The sequence below is a fragment of the Hyperoodon ampullatus genome, assembly GCF_949752795.1.
Source record: "Hyperoodon ampullatus genome assembly, chromosome: 6".
Classification (NCBI taxonomy): domain Eukaryota; kingdom Metazoa; phylum Chordata; class Mammalia; order Artiodactyla; family Ziphiidae; genus Hyperoodon; species Hyperoodon ampullatus.
In genome coordinates this window covers 122,625,396-122,652,262 of record NC_136919.1, presented here as the reverse complement: position 1 = coordinate 122,652,262, position 26,867 = coordinate 122,625,396, and the positions used below count along the sequence as shown (strand labels likewise).

At 49.0% G+C, this 26,867-nt stretch overlaps 1 protein-coding gene across 4 annotated transcripts in view; it reads left to right on the top strand.

Moving 5' to 3' along the window:
- GALNT7 (polypeptide N-acetylgalactosaminyltransferase 7) overlaps window positions 1–26,867 on the top strand; it is a gene marked incomplete at its 3' end in the record, with an annotated part of 116,526 nt that overhangs the window by 55,218 nt on the left and 34,441 nt on the right. For all 4 annotated transcript variants that reach the window (XM_079707206.1, XM_079707205.1, XM_079707203.1 and 1 more), the window contains exon 2: window positions 4,599–5,059. In XM_079707206.1, coding sequence (XP_079563332.1) covers window positions 4,599–5,059 — 461 coding nt within the window. The remainder of the gene's footprint in view (window positions 1–4,598; window positions 5,060–26,867) is intronic.

The following is a 26,867-nucleotide window of genomic DNA, read 5'->3' as shown; positions in this document are numbered from 1 at the left end:
CTCTCCTGTCTGTGCAATGGGGGTGGTAATCACAGAACCTAACTCTTGGCATTGAATAGGTTAATGTGCCTGAAGCACTTAGAACACAGTGTTTGCAGTCGTCACTGTTCTTCCTGTTCTAGTCATCCTGTTAAGAGGGCAGAGTGGCCTTGGCAGTGTTGGCAAAAAATTAATCAATCTAAGAAAGAAATGGAAAAAATTTTTGAGCCAAATTTGAGGATTATAACCCAGGAAGAGCATCTGAGAAGGCTCTGAGCACTGTTCTGCCTGTTAGAAGTCAAGGCACAGGTATATAAGTGTTTTGAGACAGAGGGCTGTACATCCAATGCCGTATTATTAACAGTTTACATGATCCAGATCTAAGGGGCATCGTGGTGGGTCACGTGAGCCCTTACAAGCTCAAGAAGGAATGTTATCTTGTAAGGAGTTGTCTCGCTGATGCTGGGAGAATGCTGCTCTTGATGGCTGAGCAGGTATTTCTGCCGATGGGGGGTTGTGTTGATGTATAGTGCAGACACACAGTGCACAGTGGGGGAGAGAGGAGGCCAAGGGGCAGAGAAGAACTGCTGTGTTGAAATTTTTCTTGTCTTGCCGTAGAATACGAATCTTATTTCACAGCAGTGAGGGCATGGAGAAAGTGCCCGGACTCAGGGGCTACACAAGGCAGTAGGATCGACAGGAGTCAGGGGTTGATAGGCTGTCAGAACAAGAGGCTGGGGATGAAACGGAGGATTGGTGTTTGATCGGCCGAGTGGGCAGTGGTTCCCGTCCCCGAGGTGGGGAGGACAGTAATGGAAATGGGTGTGCGACGTGGGGTAAATGGTAAGTTCATTCTGGGGTCTTTTCAGTTTAGGTGCCAGGTTGATTCAAGCAGAAATGTCGAGGAAGCAGTTGACTGTGGGCCCGGGGATGAGAAGTGAGATGTGGGTTGAGGAAACGGGGGTAGGAAAGACCAAATGAACCTGCACCTCACTCGGGAGAGGAGACGCCAGAGTGAGGAGGAGTGACAGGCAAGCCCCTAACAGATCTACAGAGAACACCAAGGAGGAAAGGTTAGGGGGCTCCTGGGTGGTCCAGTGGTTAGGACTCTGAGCTCTCACTGCCGAGGGCCTGGGTTCGATCCCTGATCTGGAAACTTAAGATCCCACGAGCCTCGCGGCCAAACAGGGTCAAAGGTTAGACAAAGGGAAGATCAAAACAATTTTTGGAGGAAGATGAGCACGAAGTTCGAATCCATTAATCGTTCTCTTGTTGAGGTGGGGGAGTCTGAGAAACGTTTAAGTTTGCGAGTCTCACATCAGACCCCACGCACCTAAACCACAGCACGTCTCTCACGACTCGGGGACCTGATCTCACGTCCTCTCATGTTGCGCATTCTTCCAGTAAGCCGTTTTCCCCCAGTGGAATATTAAGCACTACAGAGGATGCTCTGTTGACCTTCGGTGACCTGTTCAGTGTACTTTTCTGTCCCTTTTCCCCTCCCCTCATTCTTTACCTACCCCGTTACTGGTTCACTGGAGCCTTGATGTGAAAAGTTGAAGTGGGGGGACCATGTCTTCCTCCTTTTTTGTGGGGTACTTTGTTCAACATCAACAACTTGAGTCCAGTATCTGAGAGTTTTATAATGACCTCTCTATTTTGTTTATTACAACACTGCGGTTGTATAGTATAATTTTGGAAACGGGAGATAAGTGGAGAAAAGGACACTCTCCCATCGCCGGAATCACCCCCAGCCTCCGCGCCTACCTCCTTGTGACAGAGGCGTGCTTGGCTTCCTCTCCTCAGGATGGGTTAATTCCCACCAGAGCCCTCAGTGCTTCGGGACACGGATCTCGGGCAAGGCTGCTTCCTGCCTCCAGACTAGCCCTACTCTGACCCTTAGAGCTCACAGGTTAGGCTTCTGCTACGTCCCTGCTACTCGACTCAGGGGTGCGGTGGTCAGAAACCTGATCCAGAAGGCTTATCCACCTGTACCTGGACAAAGGCATCACATTAGATGGTTAAGCGAAGTGCTGCATTTTGTGTTTAGTTTTGTGCTACAGGAGGAAAATTGTGGAGAAACTTTGAAATGGACCAAAAAGATTATGGGGTGCATTATCCAACTCGGCTTTCTATGTTAGCTCACCCTTTCATTATCTCTGAGCTGTTTTACCATCCTGTAAATGATAGAAAATTGCTAGTAATGCACAGGTGTCTTGTCCATTGAAATGGCAGTCATGTACTGTGGAATGCAATTGGTTACTGCTCTCTGGATATGGACCAGTTTTGCCAGTTTTGCCTCTATTTGTAAATTCTTTGCAGTATTCTTGATGTTTATATATTTGTCTGTTCTTTGGATTCACCTTTGAACTGGTTGTAACGTCTTACGGTTCCTTTTAAAATTAATCGGTCAATTAAAATCTGTGTCCCACGTTCAGAAAAAAATTCTTGTCATACATACACATGTATGTTCATACCTGCATGTAATATCTCTAGGAAGATTCACAAGGAAGTGCTGGCTGTGAGCACCTCTGCGGAAGGGAAGGTAGGAAAACTTGCCTTTCACTGTATGCCCTTTGCGATCCTTTGAATTTTGTATCACATGCTTATAGTATTACCTAAACAAAGAGATAAACTTGTTAAATTCCTTTTTGAACTCTCTCAAGTCAGTCCTTAGCTAGCCGTTACCAAAACTTCAACATCGACTGAATTCACATTTGAATTAGCTGACTTTCCAAAGAGACCTTTGTCTCTAGATAAACTACTGGTAGACGGCAACCTGCACATCAGCATCACACCTGGAGCCTTCTGTACTCTTTAAAGTTTTTAACTTCATTTTTCAAGACAGCTCTAACACTGTAGAAACATGTCAGTGGGAGGGTACTAATTCTTTCATGAATCTCTTAAGGAACCGGGGGATCTTGGCGTGAGGGGGGTGGCAGACCAGCTGGCCGTCTGCGGTTCTGGTTCTGACCTCTTCACCTCGCCCCAGCCCAGCTGCACACACACTCTAGCGCCCTCCGCTGGTTATAGCTGGAGGTGCTCCCTTTAAGCCAGAGGAGCTCAAGCCTGATGCATATTGAAATCACCTGGGGAGCTTTTAAAATTCTGATGCCCCAACCAATTAAATCACAGTGTCTGAGGGGTGGGACGCGGACATCAGTATACTTAAAGCCACGGAGGTGATGCTGATGTTGAGAAACAAGGCTCTGTGCATGGATTCAGGAAAAACTTCACATGTGACACCCCAGAAACAAAAGCACTCAGGATTTCTTTTTTAAAAATGTTTGTTTGTTTGTTTTTGGCTGCGTTGGGTCTTCGTTGCTTTGCATGGGCTTTCTCTAGTTTCAGCGAGCGGGGGCTACTCTTCGTTGTGGTGCGAAGGCTTCTCATTGCGGTGGCTTCTGTTGTCGCGGAGCACGGGCTCTAGGCGCACGGGCTTCAGTAGTTGTGGCTCGCAGGCTCTGGAGTGCAGGCTCAGTAGTTGTGGCCCGTGGGCTCAGTAGTTGCGGCACACGGGCTTCAGTAGTTGTGGCTCGCAGGCTCTGGAGCGCAGGCTCAGTAGTCGTGGCACGCGGGCTGAGTAGTTGTGGCGCACAGGCTTGGTTGCTCCCCGGCATGTGGGATCTTCCCGGGCCAGGGCTCGAACCCGTGTCCCCTGCATGGGCAGGAGGATTCTTAACCACTGCGCCACCAGGGACACCCTGCACTCAGGACTTCTGACGGGAAGATCTGTGCAGGGGGTGAGGAAAGGGAGACACCCCTCCCAGAATACCTGTACGTACACACAGAGTCTGTGCTTCCTTGGGACGCCTCTGGAACGTGGCCCACTTAGGTCCTGGGTGTGGTTTAAAAGCCCCAGCTGACTCGGTTACAGTCACTAGAGCTTTTTTTTTTTTATGGTTTGGCACTCAGCTAAACGTTCACTGAGCAGGAAATACCTAATGGGGGCTGTTGAGTGCATATCCCAGTCCTGCTCCTCTGGCATTGGGAGCACGAAGCCAGCCTCGGGGTGGGTGATGCCTTACACCACTGCCACCATGTGGCTGTGTGACCGACAAAACATCATATTCCTCGTACACCAGACAACTGGGAAAACCACACTGTACAACAGGACCCGTTAAGTGCCTGCTTTACTCACAGGTCCTAGAACCTCATTGCTCTGACCTGTGACAGTGTGCTTTGGGACTTCCCTGGCGGTCCAGTGGTTAAGACTCCGTGGTTCCACTGCAAGGGCCGTGGGTTCGATCCCTGGTGGGGGAACTAAGATCCCACATGCTGCATGGCGCAGCCAAAAAATGAGGGAAAAAGAAAGAAAACAACAATATGCTTTATTAAGGGGTCTTTGATAGAGAGTCGTGTTTATAAGGGGAGAAGTAAAAAAAAAATGCATCCAACCCTTTGTTTTAGAACGGTTAGGCAAGGAAGTAGTCTCTTCTTGGTTCCCCCTGGGAAAGGTACCTTCTAATGGGGGCCCTGATTCATGGCCTGCTTCCGTTTCATATTTCAAACCATTTGATTGTTGCCTCAGCTATTTTGAAAACATGAACATTGGTGTCATAAACTCTGTTGTGGTTGCCTTCATGTACTCACTGTATATCCCCCTCCCTTTTGTGTAGGAAGACAGAGCTGTTAATAACCCCATGCCTGACCGAGGGGGCAATGGACTAGCTCCTGGGGATGACAGATTCAAACCCGTGGTGCCCTGGCCTCATGTTGAAGGAGTAGAAGTGGACTTAGAGTCTATTAGAAGAAAAAACAAGGCCAAACATGAACAAGAGCGCCATGCTGGAGGAGATAACCAGAAAGACATAATGCAGAGGCAGTATCTCACATTTAAGCCTCAGACTTTCACGTACCGTGATCCTGTGCTCCGCCCAGGGGTCCTCGGTAACTTTGAACCCAAAGAGCCCGAGCCTCACGGAGTGGTTGGTGGCCCTGGAGAGAAAGCCAAGCCGTTGGTTTTGGGACCAGAATTCAAACATGCAGTTCAAGCCAGCATTAAAGAGTTTGGATTTAACATGGTGGCGAGTGACATGATCTCCCTGGACCGCAGCGTCAGTGACTTACGACAAGAAGAGTAAGCACAACCCCTCCCCTTTCTGACCTGGGCGCGCGTTTCCATGGATACCTAGACTGACTTAGATGGTTAGAGTGCAGAACGTATTTGTGCCTTCACTGCAAGGGAATAAGAGGGTCTTTGGTCCACGAAGTGGCCAGAAGGGGGCGATCTCCCCATGTGTGGCGTATAAAATTCTGGGGTCTCCTCTGCCAGTGCTGCTCAAAGTGTTGTCCCCGGACGAGCACCGGTCTGAACTTTCTGTTCCCAGTCCACAGAGAGAAAACGAGCTTGTACCAGGCTGTGAAGTAACTATTGATAAGAAGTGCTTTAAGTTCACCTGACGATGTTTGAATAACAGAGCTTTCTCTCTTGGTGTGTTGTTTTTCCTCCTGGACCAAGCTCCTTGTCTTGCTGTGGGACGGTAAACAGGAATGCTGCTCGGGATGCTTCTGGAACTAATTGGTTGTTTGCCTTCTTCCGTTTTTACCCTCAGCACTGAAACTGGGAACGGAAGCTCCCGAGTATGTACTGTATAAAAGGCGCCTTCAGACAGATGAAACCGTAGCCCTCACGTTCAAGTGCTTTTCGCGTAGTGTGATATAAAACAAAGGGTTTCCAACTCTTGACTTTTGATAATGGTGATTATTGAATGAACTCAAAGCTTTTTCTCTTTCAGTTTATTCAGTAACTGATTCTACTCAGAGGGTCTAAGCAGCTTCCATTAGCTTCCATTGTGTGGATGCAAGTTTAATTCACTGCTACTAGAAAACTTCCCAGACGTATTCCCTGTGATGCGTGGTTAACGCAGCCCTCGTTTTAAGAAGTGAACACAGCAGGTGCACGCACACACACGGTCCCCACAGCAGCATCCTTTATGACCCTGCAGTCAAATTCTGGACCTACCAGAGGGCTGCTCCAGAGACTTTGGCCCTTCCTATATTGATTTGATAGGAGTGAGAGGTGGGTGCCTGAAATATGCAGAGAAGAAAGAAGGAGAAGCAGTAGAGAACCAGGGTGGTGAGGGACATAACCTCTAGTACAGAGAAGCATTGGAGCATCTCGGGGGACTGTGAAGGGAGAGTGTGGGGGCAGTTATTCCTGATCAATGTAGAGATTTGCCTGGTTGCAGATTTGCCATATTTAGAAAGAAAAAAAAATAGCAGTTGCTCAGTCAAATTTACTTTCAGTTAAACAATAGAAAATGTTTAGTATAAGTATGTCCCAAATAATGTTTGGAATATACTTATACATTAAAAATACCTGTGGTTTCTCTGACATCCAAATTTCACTGTGCATCCTGTATTTTATCTGGCTGCCCTAGGCAGGGGCTGAGGTTGTTGTCACAGAGCGAGAATTGCCGTGCATGGACACTTCAGGACCCCAAACGGGGTCTGCGGACCTCCCTGGAGTGCATCCCGGTTACCCGAGACAGGCTCAGACCATGCGTCTGTCACAGGGGGGTTCTCGGAGGACCTCTCGATGGCCTTCTCCTCACCGTGATGGGGAAGGAAGGGAGGGGGAGAGTCTAACACTGACCTTCTGCTACAGGCCAGGGCTTCCTGCGAGTGATCTTATTTGATTCTCACAAGCAAACTGTGGGAGAGTTGCCACGTGTGGATGTGACGTCTGAGGCTTAGCGCTGTGACTTCCCTGTAGCTGCCCAGCGGGATGGCAGAGCTGTGGTCCGACCCCAGGTGGCCCGGTTAGAAAGGCCTTCTCCCTCCTCTGCCCCACCCCTTCCTGGACAGCGTGGACCAGGGCAGGGTGGCCATCCCAGGGGGAGCTCAGTGTGGAAACGGAGATTTTAGCACACGAATCACTTATAAAAGATACGCATGTAAAACACCAGTTTTAAAATCAGTTTAAAATCTAGCTCACTCTTCGGTATAAGAAATGTGCTAAGATGTAAAATATCAATAGAAAACCAGCAAGGACCTCCTGTATAGCACAGGGAACTATACTCAGTATCTTGAAATAACCTATAATGGAAGAGAATCTGAAAAAGAATAGATATATTCATATGTACATATATATGTACATATGTGAGTGAATCACTTTGCTGTACACCTGAAACATTGTAAATCAACTATAATTTTTAAAAAGGAAGAAAGAAACATGCCAAGAAAATCAAAGGCATACGTGCACACACGTCAGAGCAGCGCCCAGGACTAGCGTGGTCCTCGGCGGCTCCCCCTTCTGCGCCCCTCACATCCTTTCTGTCCCCCAGGCCTCTTCTTCCTGCCCCCACGCTCCGTCTCCAGTCCACCCTTCCACCTCCCCTGTCACCAGCCACGGCCACGCCACTGTCATCTCTCCTAGAACCCCGCCAGCGCCTCCTGCCTGTTCACACCTAGCCCAGGTAACATCATTCTTTGCCTTCCCAGAGCACCTAGAATAAAACGGTCCGGACCTGCCCACCTCGCTCTCGCCGCGCGCCTTCTCCCGGGGTGTTTGCACGTCCCCCACCCCCGGCTCTCTCACCTCTGTGGGCTTTTTCTTTCTTCTGTGGCCCCTTCCCAACCCTCAGGCTCCGTCAGACTCCCTGGCCTGCTTTATTTTCCATTACTCCTCTCTAGCCGTTTCATTCCTAGTATCTCTCAAATTTTACAGTTAGACATTGGTTAATTTAGCTGTTTATTGACTGTCTTTCTTACTAGATGATAAGGTCCCGAGAGCGAGGAATTTGTCTGTTTTCTTCACCAGCTCCTTCCAGTAAGTGCCACCCAGGAGCTTGGCCGTACCCAGTGGTGAACATCTGGTGAAAGCGTGAATGAAGGAGTGAATGGAGGAGTCTGCTGGGGTCAGACCTCGGCTCCATTACCAGACGCGAGGTCTCAGACCAGCGCCTTCCCCTCCCTGTCAGTTACCTGATCCATCACGTGGGTCTACCAATGCCTGCCCCCTGGATTGGCATTGCGATTAAAGGACATAATAGACTGAAAGTCGTACCACACGCCTGGGGGTCAGAAACTTAAGTATTAGTGGCTGTTTCTTTTTTAACTGCTGTGGCACTCTCTTCAGGTCACAGTTTGTCTAACCTTGAATGTTTCTGTAACTGTGCAGCTTTGAGGTCCTCTATGGCTTTTTGGAAGATGTGGATTCCCCCCCACACACACACACTGCCATGTCGGCATCATCCTGCATCTCCTCGCGTCTCCCTTGATGGCAAAGCCTGCGTCCCCTTTGATGATTTCAGACACGCCAGGCGCCTCTGAAGCTCCCGTCTCTCTGGGTCTTGCTCTGCTGCAGTCGTCTTTCCTCCTGCCTTTCGCCGTCTTTCCTAACTGCCTCCCCCGCAGCCCGTCGCCCTCCTTCTCTTCTTCTTTCCTCTAATCTTCCTTCTTCCTCCTGCCATGCCTTTCCATAGGCTGATCATTTCTTTGTTCTTTTCTCTGGCATAACTGGAGCAGCGCTTAGAAATAAGATTATCGCATGTTCCTGCAAGGATCGTGTCCCCAGTCAGATGAAAGGACCGAGGCTATCTTAGCAAATGATCCTAAACCCCTTTCTAAAATTCTATGCTAGCGAGAAAACTTTTGTTTATACTCAAAATATGCAAACATACTCCCAGAAGATTTTAAAACTGAATCCAAATTATTTTTTAAATTTGATTCTTTCTCACCTTTTTAAAAAAATGGGATAGGCTTCTTTCCTGTTTGAACCCTGTAAAATTCAGTGTAGACTCGTAAATAACTTCTAAGTTGAGTTATTCATAATTTAGAATGTGGTCAATCTTAAGAGTTTTCTCCAAAAGAAAAAGGTCAACAGCAAATAAAGCACTGCTAAGTTTCACGTAGTATCTGATGTGCATATTAGCACTTTTCTGCTCTACCAGCAAAGTGAAAGCATCCCACGGGCCCACCTCACACACACGCCCTCCCTCACACTGGGTCCCCATGGAGAACATACTGCCCAGGGCTTGAACCTCCGCAGCTGTGGCATCTCGGCCTGATTAGCCTGCTCTCTTGCCTCTGTCACGCATAGTGACCACCTGCCCCGCTTGGAGACCCAGCCTTGAGCTGTTTGTCCAGTTACAACATCTGCCCCTGTTTCACTCGCTCATTCTTGTGGCCGTTCCCTCCGTCTTTTCGGATGAAAAGCAGGACCGAACTGCCCAGCTGCCAGTGTGACTCAGGCTCACGTCTGTTGCAGCTTTGAATCACATCCCCTGGCTGAGTCATTTACTGGCTGTTGATGGCTCATTAGGAGGGTGAGTGGCAGTGTTTGGAGGCCTCCTTCTTTTCTGAAGGCTTGAGCCAAGAATGACCTCACCTGCCTGCACACTTGTTTTCTGTATAAAAAAACATACATGATTTTCTGCACAGCTCAACGGAGATGGAGTATCTCCAGTAAACGAGGCACTGTGCTAGCGCATCAGGGATGCAGCAATAAGAAAGTACAGGCCCTGCCTTCGAGGGGCTCGCCATCTACCCCTGGGGAGAAGGGAAGGGTTACCGTGACGTAAGAGCCTGAGGAAGGAGAGGGGGCCGCGCTGAGTTACAGGGAAGTCAGGGAAGGATTTACGGGGGGAGCACTGGGGACGGGCCCGTCGATGCGGAGGTTTCCCAGGAGCAGGTTACAGGTCTAGAGGGCGGGACGGCAGGCGTGGACCGGGAGGAAATCCGGTGCCGTGGCTTACGTGGATGGGGCGGTGAGCGCAGAGACATAGAGACACAGCTGGTAGGACACAGAGGGTGGCGTTTGCAGGCCCCCAGTGCCGCGCTTCATAGTCTGCACTGAATGCGGTGCAGGGAAGACCCACTGAAAGGGTACCGAGAGCACTTGAGGAGTGTCAGGCTGCTGGGGTGTCCGGAGCGGGCGGGGGGTGGGGACCTGACCTGGTAGAGGGTCCGTAGCATCACAGCAGGAGCCTGAGTGAAGGCCCCAGAACCAGACGAAGGAGACTCAGGGGGAGAACAAGAGTTAGAACAGGAGGCGCTGGCAGCTGATGGAGGGGAAGGAGGGATCAGACCTCAGTACAAGGCTTTGAAGCTCAGAAACAGGGAGAAGGCCACCACTGACCAAGGAGGGGGGAGGATCAGAACAAGCTGCTCTGCCCAGAGCACCTGTGCCCTAGACCTCGGCCCCCGGGTGAGTCCCCCCACCCCCGTGCTGAGCCCATTTGTGGGAAGTGCTGTTTGTGGTTACGTTAGATTTTCTTCTAATAAAGCGTAGGATTTTATTTCCTTGACTGCAAACTAACGGCGGATGCAAATATATGGAAATTATTCTTGCCCTTTTTCTGCCCAAGAAGGCAGACAATCAGGGGTATATAATCCAAGCTATTTTGTTTCAAACAAATGAATTAACTATTTTGACTTGTTGAACAAATTCATCTGCTTCTACTGTTTAACCTTTCCTCCTGCCTACACTCCTATCGCATTTCTGTTTTGTAGAAAGCTATCTCCGTTGCATTGACAGAGCGCAATAATAGATGTTAAAGTGCTTCAAAAACTCTAAGAGCTACGCAAATGTTAATACGATTGTTAATAACTTTGTTAAGCTTGTCTGTGAGAAACTGAGGTCTTTTTTTAAAGATACTATACACTGACGTTCCTGCCTTATACACTAGGTCATTCTCTTCTTACCTGATACCAGAATACTGATATTTAATTTTATTTAAGGTAGTTATGGTCGTGAGCTTTTTTCATTCTCCATCTGTGTTAAGGGTTCTCTTTGATACCTTTGTGTAGAATATAGTAATATAATTTATCAGATGGTTGCTATTTTCAAAATAGGCTATAGGGTTCTTTTCTAATTTCACTTCCTATACATTGTGACCCATGGGTTTCAGTGAACACTGACTAAATGTAAGGAGCCGCTCGTAAGAGGTTAAAGCAAATGATTAGAATTGTCTGTAAATCATGTACACACACGTGTATGTGAACCACGTATGTGCGCATGAACTTCAGCGCCGCGTCCTAGTTTCTGTTAGCACAGTGAGCGCTGGTTCTATACGACGCCATCCAGACGACACGGGTCACGACCGTTGACATGCACTCGTTTTCTCTCTTGGATTACCCAAAGCACGTCTCATTTTTCAGACGGCAGTTCGGCAGCGGTAGAGCTAATCTGCAGGAAGCACATTTGAACTTGGTTTCAGGTGACCCACAGTGGACATGGCTGCTGCTTTTGCATCCAAAAAGTATTGCTTTCTAACTGGCCTGAAAGTTTTTACTCTTGGGAGCCACTTTTTGTGAGTTCAGAGGTTTTCCACGTGAACTTTAAAAATAAATCGTGTTCTGATACTTAGTTTCTTTTCTTCTCTCTCCTAAACATACACACACACACACACACACACACACACACACACACACACACACACACACACACACACACACTCTCTCTCTCTCTCTCTCTCTCTCTCTCTCTCTCTCTCTCTCTCTCTCTCTCTCTCTCTCTCTGCACTTTGGGATTTTCTCAATGATGGGGGCACAGCCGATTTTTGTTCAAGGTCCTGGCTGACCACAGGAGACGTATTTAGCCAAATGGGAGTTACTGGAGCTATTGGGGTAACTTAGGTCACCCCAGTTCAAACAGCAGTTTAGAGGGGTGCCTCCAGAAACTGGACATGGAGGTCATCTGCTGCTCTGGGCCACCGTTAGCAGGATAGCAGCAACCTCGAACCCCCCTCCTCAGCAGCCTGCGGGGGTGGCTCCCGTCCCCAGGGGGGACGTTCCTGTACTGCCGAGACCCCGTGTGTTTACTGAGGTCCCTCCCAGGAACATAGCTTCATCTTCCCACACACCCCGCCCACCACGTTACAAAAGGACAGGGTTTGCCTGGTAAAAGTATAACCCCGGCTGCTTGCTTTGTTTTCGCACAGCTCTCCACCCCCAACGGGGAGTTCACAGTAAGTCCCTGGAGGCTGGCTATGTGCATGGAGGCACCGCAGGTACCTCGTTACGTCCCACCCCAGTGACAGTGTCAGGGAGACCTTGACTCTTTCTTTCTCTCCAGGGTGAGCTTCCCACCCATCCAGAGCTCTGACATGGGGATGAAGGGGGAGTTTTGGTACCCTTTCCTACTAGAGCGTCTGAGTTTTGGAGCTGACGGTCATTTCAGAGTGTTTGGTCATTGTCCTCTGCTGAAAAGTCATCAGTCGCTCAGCAGGGAGCGTCTGAACTGCCACAGTGCCCGGTGGACGTCAGGCACGGGCCCTTCCACCCGGAGGCTGGCACGACCCCTGGTGCTTCGGCCGCCGGACCGTCAGATTCAGCCTGGTCCCTCGCTGTGTCCCCTGTGCGTAGGGCCCTTGGGTGTTTGGTAAACAGGGATTTGGTCCTGGGGGTCCTCCATTTCCTCCTGCGTGGTGATGTTTGGAGGTGGGCCGGCAAGGTGTCTCACAGTTAAAGTGACCACCAGGACAGTGTATTTATGAAGATCCAGAGAAGAAAGTCTTTCTCTCTAGCGCCAGGAACGGGGTGAGGGCCTCAGGACCCCGGCGCTGCACTGTGCTGGGCGGCGTGGACCTGAGGGGTCCCCGAGAAGCCAAGTGGAACGTGATAGAGGAGAAAGGCTGCCCTGGACCACCTTTTAGTTCTGGTATCGCTGCCCTGTGCTAGAAGAGAATATCTCCCAGGACCTGCACAAGGGGAAGATGAGCCCCCGGGCTTCAAGGCTGCGCGGATGCAAGGGATGGGCTGTGATGAAACTGCACGTTGGTAGCGATTTTAACTGATTGACTTTGGTTTCCTTAGGGCCCTGGTGCCCATGTGCCCTGGGTTTCCAGTGGTCTGGTCCTAGCCCTGTTGTTCCTTTAAGTCCTCTTTCTTCCTTCCTCCATTCCTTCCTTTCTTTTTTCTTCTTCTTTTTTCTCTTTTTCTTTCTCTTTCTTTCTGCATGATTTTACAAAACAGAAGGCCTTCCAGGGGAAAAAATGTGTATGGCATTGGAGCAGAAGTGCCCCTATTGCAGTGAGTCAAAGCCAAACACCCAGCGAGGTGCCGCCCACACTTAAGAGGCATCATCTACCTGAAGCTGGCTATTTTTAGGCCACGCATAAACCAACCGTTTGTTCTGGAAGCACAGTAGCAGCAACCACCAGCTGGGCCCGCGGCGAGTATGTAGGCATTTTTACTGATCAGGCTCCAGGAGAGAAGGCCAGCCATGCGAGTGGGTGTAGGTGAGGTGGGACCAGTCAGGCAGGGGCTGTCCAGAGGGCAAGAGAACAGCCATCGTCGTGGGGGCCTGCCGTGCAGCGGGGCAGGTCTGACAGCTCCCGCTCCGGGCGGGGAAGGTCCCTGGGGAGAGCTGTGAGGCGGGTCGGCAGCACTGTTTCCTCTCAAGCAGGGCCTGGGGGAGGGGCAATAGGAATAACTTGTATGACCCCCTGGGTGCACTTGTCAGTAAGTCCATCACCTTTGCTCACTTTACGCCAAATATGTTAAGAATGCACTTAGTATCACAAATAGCATTGCTCTTTTGTCATCCTTGCAACCTATAAGAGGAACAAGCTAATTACATGAGTTAAAATGATATAAAAACACAGCTCACATTCAGTAAGTAATATCTTTTAGTTCATCCCTGGGAAATGGCCGCGGTTTTGCGTTCCTCTTCATGGAATCCCAGGGGAGCGTCCACTGTCCCAAAGGTAGCCAATGTGGAGGAGACTCATTTTTTAATAACCCAGTAACTCACTGTAGAATGAGCACTGCCGTTCCAATCAGAAGCAAAACACCCGCACCTACTGCAGAAAGGCAAGTCCCAGCGAGCAAACCAGAGCCGGGAAAAAGGGCTCTGGAGACAGATCTGAGCACCTGAGCTCCAGGTTCCTAAGACTCTGGGGAGGCGCCACGGTCGCCGCAGACGCAGGAGGTGGGGGGGTCTCCCGCGAAAGACGGGACCACCCCGCGCTTGCGTCGCGTCTCGCGAGGCAGGCGCCCCCCCCAGCGGCGGACGCGCTCGGTGCAGGCCTGCTGGGGCTTCTCCCGGGAGCGCGGGGAGCAGGACGGGGCTCCGGGAAGCCCGCACGCTCCTTCCTGCCGGCTGTCCTTCCGGGCCGTGCGAACGCCGGCTGACTGGGGAAGTAGCATCGGGCGCTCTTATTCAAGGCACACCGCGAAGGGTCTGTCCTGAGCAGAGGACGAAGCCACCTCGGTTGGGGTCTGGCTGCCTGTGTCACCGTGGCACAGCCTCGGCTGGGGCCGAGCGCGGGCTGGGACGGTGCCGTGACCGCAGGACCCCAGGCTCCAGCCTCGGGGCGCTCATTTACACTTGTTCAAGCGGTGGGGGTGTTTCTCGGTCGCCTTACCTGAGGTCCAAGCCTGTCTTTTACTCCCAGGTGATGAGCTGTCGCCGCGATGCCGGTTCTCCGTTCTGTACTTCTCCGTTGCGGCGGCTGATGAAGACAGGGCTGCTCAGTTAGTGCCCGTGAGGGTCAACAGCGTCCTTGTCCACTTGTTGAGCACCTGCTGTGGGTCTGGCAGTGTGCTCCGTTCTCTGGCACACTGTCTCCCATCCTCATAACTGTGCTGAACAGCGTCATTGTTATTATTTTTCTCTGTATTTTAGAGGATGGCACTGAGGCTCAGACGCAGATAACCTGAAGGTCACATTAACTAGAAGGTTGGGGCGGCGGGATCCCAGTTTGGGCTTCCACACCCCATCGCCTTGTTAGTGACGCTAAGCCAGTGGCCCGGGGCGGCAGGGTCGGGGGTGGAGGTGGGTATTACAGTATATACATCACATTAACCGTTTGAAAGAGGAGAACAGAAAGTTAGAAAAAGGTCAAAGGCAAAGGCTTTATATGTCATTACTGCAAAATCCTTTCCTGCTTCTAAGCCGGGTTTTCTCCTTCTCGGCACTACTGACGGTCTCTGTCAGGTGGACTGTCCTGTGCCTTGTAGGATGTTCAGCCTCATCTCTGGACTGCGCCCACCCAACCAATGCCTGTGGCACACACCGCCCCTCCCTGTCTTTAACTGTGACAGCCCAGAATGTCTCCAGACGGTGCCACATGGCCCTGTAGGGCAGAATCCCCCCTGGTTAATAATCCCCACTGCTCTAAGGGGCCAGTCAAGGTAACGTTGGCCAGAGGTGCCGAGCAGGGGTGGAGGGTGTGTAACACAGTGGAAAGAACAGAGATGGGACTTAGAACATCGTGGGGACGGCAGGCACAGGTTGGTTGAACCGCCCAATAAATAAAGGTAAAATGAAGTTAGGTGTTAGCAGTGAGGGTTTTGTGATGGGTCTCAGGCTACAGCCTGGCAGGGCATCTAAACATTTTCAGTGGTGTTCAGTAATCATTCATGGATACATGGGTCTCTCCCTCTCTCTCTCCCTCCCTCCCTCCCTCCCCCCCCCTTTCAATATAACACACACTGGGGGTGGAATGGAGAGAGCCGCCCGTCATCCCACTGTAAAAAGGCCCTAATCCTGCCCTTTACCTCGTCCACCTTTCAGTCAGTGGGGGCCACTGATGACACTTTCAGAATTTGGTGCATATTTCTCTGAGCTTTCTTCTAAGTTATTCAACCCATTCCCTTGAATTATCCCTTATTTCCATTCCCTTTCCTTCTCATCGGGAGAATTACTAATACTTGCGAGTGAAATTATTCTAAGTAACAAGAAAAATATTGATAATGCTTATATTCTTGACCTCTGAAGATAATTTTGTACTGTACTTATCTGAGTCATTGTAGAAATTGATATTTTAGTTATATATCAGCAAGTATCAGAATGAATTATGTTGAAAGTAAAACATGTAACGGTCCACCTGTTTAACAGCTGGGACTGTTCATAGCCTGTAGACCAGCAATTCTTCACCTTCTTGGTCAGGCCCCCTTTACATGCTTAAAAATTATCGATAACCCCAAATTATTAAGGTTTTTTTTATATGGGCTATATCTATCACAATTTACCATACTGAAATTAAAACAGAAGTTTTAAATTCAAATAATAAGAAGAAAAACCTATTACATGTTAACATATTTTATGAAAAATAATTAAATTTTCCAAAAAAAAAAGTCTGATAAGAGTAGAATTGCCCTGGATTTTTTCCAGTGCCTTGAATGTCTGGTTTATAGAAGATTGCTGAATTCTGCATTCAGTCTGTGCCCATATGCTGTCTTGGATGAAGAAAATCTGGCCTTGCACAGACTTGTAATTGGAAAAAGGAGAAGTGCTTTCAGTCTCCTTTTCAGATAGTTGTAGATATTCTTCATTGATACTATGCCAAAACACAACAAGTGGTAGGCTTTTTTTTTTTTTTTTTTTTTTTTTAATTTATTTTTGGCTGTGTTGGGTCTTCGTTTCTGTGCGAGGGCTTTCTCTAGTTGCGGCAAGCAGGGGCCACTCTTCATCGCGGTGCGTGGGCCTCTCACCATCGCAGCCTCCCTTGTTGCGGAGCACAGGCTCCAGACGCACAGGCTCAGTAGTTGTGGCTCACGGGCCTAGCTGCTCCACGGCCTGTGGGATCTTCCCAGACCAGGGCTCGAACCCGTGTCCTCTGCATTGGCAGACAGATTCTCAACCACTGCGCCACCAGGGAAGCCCCAAGTGTTAGTTTTTTCAAAGTAATTGCCGCATAGAATCTGAATCCCTCAGAAGACCCTTCCCTACCCTGTTGTTAGTCGGTCTCGCCCTTAGATGGGCCCTCTTCTCTTACGTGATGTTGTAGCATCATGTGTTGGTCATCTGGAAAATACCGGTTTCCTGAGCAATGCAGATCTTCCAAATACTGACAATTTCATTGTATGGTAAGCACAACAAAGCCCCCCATGTTAATGTCATCATCGATCTCATCAGAAAAGTCTTCAACTCCTGGGACGCTGTCATAATTCCAAGAGTCTAAGTTTTGCTTGAATGTTCAAGTTTTATAATCGGCAGCGAATGATGTCAGTTGTTTTCCTCGGAGTGACGGGCTCCCTTCATCTGCGTTTGAGGAAATGCCAAATCCCCAAGCCTGACTGGCCCCGGCTTGTCTGCAGGTCCTTTCAAGTGCAGCCGCGTTCTCTGAGGGACCCGGCGGGTTCAGGAGCTCAGTCGCATGGTGTTCATCCTCGAGATGACCGCCGTCCTCAGTAGGAGCAGAAACCCTTTCTGCACACCTCCCATCTGTCCCACAGGATGCTGAAGCATGTGCTGAGGGCTGAGATTGAGTAAAAATTATAAATCCTCCCCAAGGAAGACTCACTCCTCCATCCAGGACATGCAGTGTAAGCAGCATTGGCTTTACGCTGGCTGTGGCAGGGTGCGGGGCATCACCATCACAGGAACCTGCTGGTGCTGTTACCTTGGTTTGCCCTAAGGCACCAGCGATTTTACCCACCTTTGCTTTTGTGCCATCAGATTAAAGATCAACATAGTAAAAAGGTACTAAGGTCTTAATATTATCATGAAAATATTTTGACCTAACCGAAAAGTGTCTTGGGGGCCCCAAGGATCTGTGGACCGTACCTTGTGAACCACTGTTACAGATTTTTAGAATAAACTAGATGAATAATAAAAATAATGAGACTTCAAAAAAAATTGTCGGGCTTCCCTGGTGGTGCAGTGGTTGAGAGTCCGCCTGCCGATGCAGGGGACACGGGTTCGTGCCCTGGTCTGGGAGGATCCCACATGCTGCGGAGCGGCTGGGCCCGTGAGCCATGGCCGCTGAGTCTGCGCGTCCGGGGCCTGTGCTCCGCGACGGGAGAGGCCACAACAGTGAGAGGCCCGCGTACAGGGAAAAAAAAAAAAAAAATTGTCATCTTCAGTCTTCTAGTTGGATCATTGACAAATACAATGACATTTTATAAAGTTCAAGGAGATCTTTTATACCTGATTCATTGGTAATTTCACCAGATTCTAGGGTTACCAATGATTTGGATAATTAAATGCTTACTTAATCCAAAATTTAATTGAACTCTATTTTAATTAACTGATAAATAAGAACTTGATTTTATATTACAAAAGTGCTAGAACATCTACAAAAGGGTAGGTGACCTGATAGTATGAATGAGATCCTATCTCTACACTAATTACATAGGACTAAGGGGTAAAGTAATAGCCAAAAAAAAAAAACCCAAAAAACAAAGAAAGAAAAAAACAAAGAAAGAAAAAAGACCAGCTTTACTAAACCTGGGCCAGCAGTGTTTTTAAATGGTATGATGCAATCAGCCCCCAAATTTGGAGTAGTTTACCGTCATCGTAATAATTTAAATGATTCAGAAAAGGAACTCATAGGAGAAAACAGGGATTCAGACCCCAAGGTTCAAAGTTCAACAGTTTATTGGTTGGATACTTTATTAAATCAATATTTTGTATTGATCACAATTTCAGGAATTCATATCACAGTGCACACGAGTTGTCTATATTTTCTAAATTCTACAGATAATTTATAAATTATCATATAACTATATCATATAAATGTATCATAAAATGAGGTCAGTAGTATTAACATGATGAAAATGTTTGGTCAGACATGATTTGGGTGACCTAAGTTAGCTTCTAAAGTGCTCACTCATTGGTTGGGGACATCTATAAAGCTAGTCCATGCAACACCTGCCCCCTAAGCAAATTACCAGACAAATAATGGTACTTCATCATCTGCAGCTTTTATATAGACAAAAAAATTAAGTTTTGGAGTTAAAATTAGTCTTAGGACCAAGTGTTTAATGAGGGAACTATAGCAACCTGAGGACATGCCACGCATTGATTATTTTCACCCTCCCTTCCACTTAAAAAAAAAGTCTTCTATATAATACCTGAGTAGTCAGAAGGCACTTATTATTTCTATTCTAATGATTGCCAAACTTTGAGCAGATATACAGTGGAATCAGAAGAATGCACTCAAAGCCGAAGTAACTGAGACTAAGACGTGAGTGGTTACAATACAGGACAAAGTGTCATTGATAAGACAAAGCCGACCCTGCGGGACGACCGAATTGTCTTCTTTGTCCCATCAGTGTCCACTATAAAGTGTAACGTGCGGATGACACAGCTCTGTCCTGACAGGGCGGGAGTTCTCTGAGGACACACCGCCCCGCAGTCCTCTCTGAGTCCCGTTTCCTCGTCTGTAAAGAGAGGGGGTCGTCAGTGTTTTTAGCTCGTTTCCTGCACAGAATCGGCAGAATCCTCTCTGCCAGCGGCTTTCTAGGGAGCATCTCTGCGCTCTGGTTCTCGCATCTCTGTGAAACCCCGCGGCTCCTCCGTCTGGTTCGGAAACCACTCGACTAGGCGTCCACCAAGGTCTTTTCCGTTTTCAAAGTACTTTTTTCTACGTTTCTACATCCTCCCCTGGGTCTTCCTCACGTTCCTCGAGATGCAAAGCCAAGTAGAACCAGCGAGCAAGCAGCTGGTGTGCAGCTGTTTTCGCTCCAGCTGAGCCGAGTGTGGGTACTGCCTCTTTCTGCCCCCGGGGGCCCTGAGGCCCCACCAGGTGCGACAGCTCTTCTTGGAAAGTCACGATAGATGCAGAATCCAGGCAGAGGCACGTGCTGCATCGATTCCAGCCCCGCAGCAACATGACACTGGCCTGCCCTGTTGGGGGGACCTCAGGCCAGCGGCCAGGACCCCCGGCTCACCCTTCTTTGGTTCCCACAGAAGGAGGAAGGGGACCAGGACGGGTGAACCAGGAGACAGTCAGCCATTCTGTGTCACCAAGACCAACCCTTCCAGCATCTCCGGGACGGGTCCTGTTGGGAGAGCTGCGCCTGTCGCCCTTCCTGCGGGCCGGCCCCGGGGATGGAGGAAGCCCATTTTGCCACGTCGACCGAGAACGGGGTCCCTTCTCTCCCCTTCCAGAGGCAGCTACTGTTTGGTGAATATTTGTCACGTTCTTTCCGCACACAAAGTGTATACATATATTCATGGTCTTTAGAGCATGAAAGACTTGCTTTGTGTTCTGAAAGCTCATCACTCCCTGCCCTTGCTCGTGTGGCTTGTGCTTGAGCCTCACCAGCCTCTTCCCCGCGATGTGACCCGGTTAGCAGACCACCCGTCACAGTGGACGGGAACCAGGGCCCGAGACCCCACCTTCGCGATCACACGGCAGCTTTCACAGGGAATGGCGTGGGCACCTCAGGAACCGTGCGTGTCATCTGTTGAATATTTCATTGACTCAGAATTCTAGAGCCAAAGGGGGCCGGAGAGGTCACTGTTCCTTCATTTCGTGTACAGGGAACCGGAAATCCAGAGCAGGCACGTCTCCAGGGTGACCCAGCCGCAGGAGGCGTGCTGTCTCCCCGGGCCTCTCTCCACACGCGTAGAAGGCCAGGGAGGTCTGCTCAGCAGAGTCGTGTAAGCATGTTATCTGTGCTCTGTGTTGATGAAACGTCTTTGCAGTAATAAAATGTTCTACTTAGGAACAAAAGGGAAGTATCTTTTTATTTATTTATTTATTTATTTATTTCACATCTTTATTGGAGTATAATTGCTTTACGATGGTGTGTTTGTTTCTGCTTTATAACAGAGTGAATCAGCTGTACATATACATATATCCCCATATCCCCTCCCTCTTGCATCTCCCTCCCACCCTCCCTATCCCACCCCTCTAGGTGGTCACAAAGCACCGAGCTGATCTCCCTGTGCTATGCGGCTGCTTCCCACTAGCTATCTATTTTACGTTTGGTAGTGTATATATGTCCATGCCACTCTCTCACTTCGTCCCAGCTTACCCTTCCCCCTCCCCGTGTCCTCAAGTCCATTCTCTACGTCTGCGTAAAAGGGGAGTATCTTCTCAATTGCAAAGTGACTCTCTTTAATTGTAGGCCCTGAAAATCCCGACTCCTTGTAGCAGGGCCTCTGCTTGTATCTAAGTTGGAAGAAGCCGTTCTAGGGAGAGCACAGGGCCAGGTGGGTGTGATCCCCGAGCAGAGGGTCGGTGTTAAGGGATCCGGCAGACCCACCAATGACGTGCAACCCTGTCACCTGAGTGCTGAGGAGATGCTGCAAAGGAGCTTTTCCCTAAATTGTCTGTAGACCTCCCGGATGGCAAATCTCCATGGCTGAGGGGTGTCGAAGCTGGCAGCCCCCCACCCAGTGGGCTTTGCAGTGGCCCTGTCCTGGAGTGGCTGGGGCAGCGGGCTGGGCCTGAGCCCAAGGAGAAGGGGCCGCGGGTGCCTGGGAGCCCCAGGCCCACGGATGCAGAGAGGCGGGGACCTCACACAGAGCTGAGAGGGGTCAGAAGAGCCTCTTCTGGCAAATGTGGGTGATAGTACTTGTCTCATAAAGTTATTGTGAGCATTAAATGTGATAAAGAACGTCAAAGGCATGTGACATAGTCGGTAACGTGAGCCCCACTTGTCGCAGGTCACCCCCGCCTGGTGTGGCAGGGACCCTACAAAAGCTCTTGCTCTGCGAGGGTCTCACATCGCACGAGGTGTGTGTTCAGCCTCATCCTTAGGGCGCGTCACCCTCACGTCACATAAGAGGTAGCAGTCACCCTGCTACAGGAGAGGAAGATGTCCTTAATGTCAACATCAGATGAAGAACTACTTACTGGGAGGTGTGGGGCGACTGAATCTATCATTTGCATCGTTAGGAGAAGGGAAGAAAGAATTAAGATATATCAGGGCTCTGGGGTGTAGTATGTGAACAAACACTTCATAATAATAAACACATTTGTCATTTCTAAAAACACAAATCTGTTTTCCAAGTTAACCCTGTATTTCTTCTGACTCTAAGCTTCTTTGGAGCTTATACTGTCATCTAAGCAAGAGACCACATTGTCCTTTAAAAGGGTAGGTTTGCCAGTGAAACAGGCTCATTTCTCTGTTCCTACCGCTGCTAAGTGCTGAAAATCTCTCTCTCTCTCTCTTTCTGTCTCTCTCTCTTTTCTTGATCTCTCAATCTCTTCTTCTCTTTTGGCAGCTTCCTGCAGTTTTCAGGGCACATTTTTATACAAAGCATCCCTGAATATCTTACAGAATGTTCCCAGCTTACCGTGACTTTTTATGACCCTACTGGTTAAAGTTTTTTTCTCTGGTCTAATACATGTTTTTGAAGCATAAATTTAATTTTAATGGAGAGAATGTAATTCAGTCTGTACCTCTTACACCCTGCAGGTTGTTTTGACAGCCAGAAGCGTTTGCCCGTAAATAGAAATCCACCCCCCGCCCATGCTTCCCCTTTGTAGTGGGGACGGTCCAGAGTGACAGGCTTCATAGCTGGCCGCCGACATGTAGCTTCTGTGCGTGTGCATGTTGATGGGCAGTCAGTTCTCATCATTCATGGTGGTGATGCTCGTAAAGCCCCTGTGGACACAGGGTCAGGGATACAGAAGCAGCACTGCCGGAGGAAACATAGGGATAGGTGCTCACACGCCTCTAGCACCTTTGCATCACTGATCTGTGTATCACCTTGCTTTATGTGTGTTTCTATTTAAAGGCACCTTATTTAGTGTGCTGTTGCATCATAACATTGGATCCACGGCCAGCAGCCCTAGGACTCATGCCTGCAGGAAGCCTGTCTGACACACACACTTTCTCTATCAGGCTCAGCACAACCTCACACACATAAGAGCCCCACACAGCACTGCAGCCCAACCTCGGGGGCCACGTTAAACAGTGAAGTAAGCAACCAAAAGCACAAAATAAGAAATAAGTAGACTAGGGCTTCCCTGGTGGCGCAGTGGTTGAGAATCTGCCTGCCGATGCAGGGGACACGGGTTCGAGCCCTGGTCTGGGAAGATTCCACGTGCCGCGGAGCAACTAGGCCCGTGAGCCACAACTACTGAGCCTGCGCGTCTGGAGCCTGTGCCCCGCAACAAGAGAGGCCACGACAGTGAAAGGCCCGTGCACCGCGATGAAGAGTGGCCCCCGCCTGCCGCGACTAGAGAAAGCCCTCGCACAGAAACGAAGACCCAACACAGCCAAAAATAAATAAATAAATAAATAAATTTTAAAAAGAAAGAAAGAAATAAGTAGACTAAACAGCCGCTGTAAAGGACATGTGTACAGTACCAGAGTAAGAGCATCATCCTGTGCCCACCTGTTTGCATTTCCCTGCCCTGCACGTGTTCTCAAATGACCACAAAAATGTCCCAAGTACTGATTTTGAGTTACAAATACGTTTTAAAGAGTAAGCAAATTAGGGCTTCCCTGGTGGCGCAGTGGTTGAGAGTCCGCCTGCCGATGCAGGGGACACGGGTTCGTGCTCCGGTCTGGGAGGATCCCGCATGCCGCGGAGCAGCTGGGCCCGTGAGCCATGGCCGCTGAGCCTGCGCATCCGGAGCCTGTGCTCCGCAACGGGAGAGGCCACAGCAGTGAGAGGTCCGGGTACCGCAAAAAAAAAAAAAAAAAAAAAAAAAAGAGTAAGCAAATTAACAGACAGAACCCACGAATAATAAGGAGCCACTGTGTTTTTGTATATTTGAGTATAGAGTGCAGGTTAATCACAGAAATATCTAGTACAGAGTTAATGGACAAGGCGCCCACTATCCCATTAGAATAAATGCAAGTCTTTGTAACACTGAAAAATGGTAATGCTAATAGACCAAATATTTTTACTTGTTAATTTACGCCGGAAGGAAAATCGGACGATGGCTTTTAGAAATGTCAAGACCAAAGAGCATAGACTATTAAGATTTTCCATTCAAAGAACAGAAATAAACTGGCCTGGTTGTGATTCAGTGTACGCCCCCTCATTCATCTTTCTTTTCTCCCTCCCACCCCTCCTTTCCCGCCCCTCCCCCCATACCTCCTTTACTGTCTTCTTGCTAAAGAGGCTTAGGAAGGAGCTGGAATCATGCCAGGATGGGCTCACAGAGGCTGCTGCAGTCAGCGCAGGGGCCATGAACCAGGAGGTATCCTGCACTGTTCAGAATATTTATTAGATTTAGTGCTGAAATAGTCTCTGTTGATGAGCAGACCTAACCCGAGTTTCTCAGGTACCGGTGACCGAGTAAAAGTGGTCGTATCTTACTCTCAGGCCCCAATGCATCACTCACCCACGTGGTTAGATGCTGTATTGAGTCTGTTTAATTTCCTAGTAAGTAGCCTAGACTTTTTATCAAGAACACTTATTAATTTCAAGATTTTCTCTCCCCTCCTCCTCAAGAGAAGTGATTGAAATTCTTTCCAGTAGCACATAAACAAAGACCATCCCACCTGACACTTACTTCAGCCTTCATTTCAGAGGAGGACCACACAGTCTAATGGGCCATGGCCATGCAGGAAAAGGGATGGACAGCTTTTGAGAAGGGAAAGTTGCAGGCATGGTGCTGGGAAGGTTTCACATACCAGTGGGATCCAATAAAACTGCAGATATCGCCCCCAGCTGATTGTGGGCAAGTTATTTTTTTTTCAAATAATTTTTTTAAATATTTATTTATTTATTCATTTTGGCTACACCGGGTCTTAGTTGCGGCATGCGGGATCTAGTTCCCCAACCAAGGATCGAACCCGGGCACCCTGCATTGGGAGTGCGGACTCTTACCCACTGGACCACCAGGGAAGTCCCGTGGGCAAATTATTTACAAAAGTCCTGTGCAGAAAAGAGCAAGATAACGTACATGTGTGCATATTTCTAGAACCGGAAAATACAAAATGTTAATGAAATGTACTTTGAAGTACAGCCACTAGTTGTTTTTGGTTTTTGGTGGTTTTTTTTGCGGTACGCGGGCCTCTCACTGCTGTGGCCTCTCCCGTTGCGGAGCACAGGCTCCAGACGCGCAGGCTCAGCGGCCATGGCTCACGGGCCCAGCCGCTCCGCGGCATGTACGATCTTCCCGGACCGGGGCACGAACCCGTGTCCCCTGCATCAGCAGGCGGACTCTCAACCACTGCGCCACCAGGGAAGCGCTAGCCACTAGTTTTTAACAATTCTGCAGAGGTACAGGAACGTACTGCTATTGGCAGTATGTAAGGCTATGGATCCTTTCATGGAGAAATCTTTAAAATTAAAGTGGGAATACTTAGGAGGTAAATACAGTCAAACGTGTTTCCTTTCAACTGTGACGGTAACCCTTATGGTTGTCTGTGCTCCCCAGAAGAAAGACTTAACAGACTGGCATCAGCTTCAGAAAACAAGACTTTACATAGCCACAGGGTTCAATTAAATTCCTCCTCTGAGGTCTTGAGTTTATTAGCAGCTTAGGGGGAAAAATGCCCTTTTTTTTAATGACAGTGTTTTGTGAATAGAAATTGCAGGGGGGAAATGGTTTCTGCATCCTACTGTCTTAGGAAATGAGGAAACTGCAGAAACGGCTTCCTCGCTCACGAAGGCCTTAGTATAAAAGGTCATTGTGGGGTTCAGTGCTATGAAGCTCACCTCCAGTCGGCAGACACCGGGCAAGCACAGTGGGCACGTGGCCAGGCCTGTCAGAAGGGCTCAGAGTGCGGGAACTGGGGGTCGGTGTATGTATTAATAAACCAGTGGTGTCCACTTAGGGTATTGAGAGGAATTTAAAAGGCAAACCTTTTTACCCCTGAGCAACATAATTGAACACATCTCAGTTGCTGCAAAATGTAGACAATTTTTTAAAACTGCTTCAGAATATTTAGGATTGATTTCTGAGACTTTGGGTGGATTTTGAAGAAGTATAATTTTTCTTCCACATGACATGCTTCATGTCTAAAATGCTGATAATTAAACATACGTATTCAGGAATGCTGGAAACACTATCCTGGCACTTGGAAGAGCTGACTTTCCTGTTCTGATTTATAAACCTCCACGAGCTGGCAGCCGGCCCTCACACAAGATTTCTTCCCCACCAAGCTCTCACACCTCTGTGTGTGCATCCCGTTCCCCCCCTGGGCAGGGTGTCTGCTCTGGGGACAGCCGTCCTCCTGCACCCCGTTCTGTGTCGCTTCCCTGCTCTACCAGTGTAACAGGGTGATGGGATTCGATGGCATAATTAACCAGCTGGTATCAGGAGGGAAAAATGGCAGCAGTGAAACACAGGCACCTGCAGTCTAATTTGCAAATCTGTCCAATATCCTACTATTGAATCAAAATGCAAATGGGTATAAATAGTGATGTTTTTATAAAATGTGCCCCCCGCTGCTTAGAAAAGATGCAGTGGGGCAAAGCGCCCACTGGGTGAATGCTGTGGGAAACGGGGAACTCCAGGTCTGGGAAGCCTTCATGGGATGGTTTTATTTTTATTTATTTATTTTTTTTGCGGTACGCGGGCCTCTCACTGTTGTGGCCTCTCCCGTTGCGGAGCACAGGCTCCGGACACGCAGGCTCAGCGGCCATGGCTCACGGCCCTAGCTGCTCCATGGCATGTGGGATCTTCCCAGACCGGGGCACGAACCCGTGTCCCCTGCATCAGCAGGCGGACTCTCAACCACTTCCCAGGGAAGCCCATGGGATGGTTTTAGTTAGAAAAGAGGTACCAGGACAGACCTCTTGCCCGGGGGTTAGATGCTTGTGAAGCTTTCGAAGCTACCAGGTGATGTTCTGTTCACTTGTAGTTGTCTTAAGTAGCAATTTTATTCCTAAATATTCTGAAAGAGGGAAGTATATATGTTGAATAGAAAACTTAGAAGAAGAAAATAAAAATCACCTCGCAGCCAGGCAGGAGTTTTTACACAGATGCGCCGTGCAGGGAGGACCGCCTTCCTTCCCCGGTCCCCTGCTTGCTGTGACATTGCTGTGATGACCAAGCTACTGGCTTGGTCTTTGTGCCGCACGAGGATTATTCAGCAGGACGGATCCCCGTGGACCAGCCAGAACAAAGGATTAGTAACCCTTTCCTCGTGCCCGGTGGTGTTTCCTTGATTCTTCTCACCGTCCAACCCACCCCTGGTACCCGCTGCGCTGTCAGCTGCCACCCCACACAGATCAGATTCGTGTTGCTGTTTTCCTTTTTTCTTTCTTTTTTGGTAATCGTCTCCCTTGTGTGTGGCCCATCTGTACACCTACTAGAAACCCAGGGCCTCTGAGGAGAAAAGTTAAC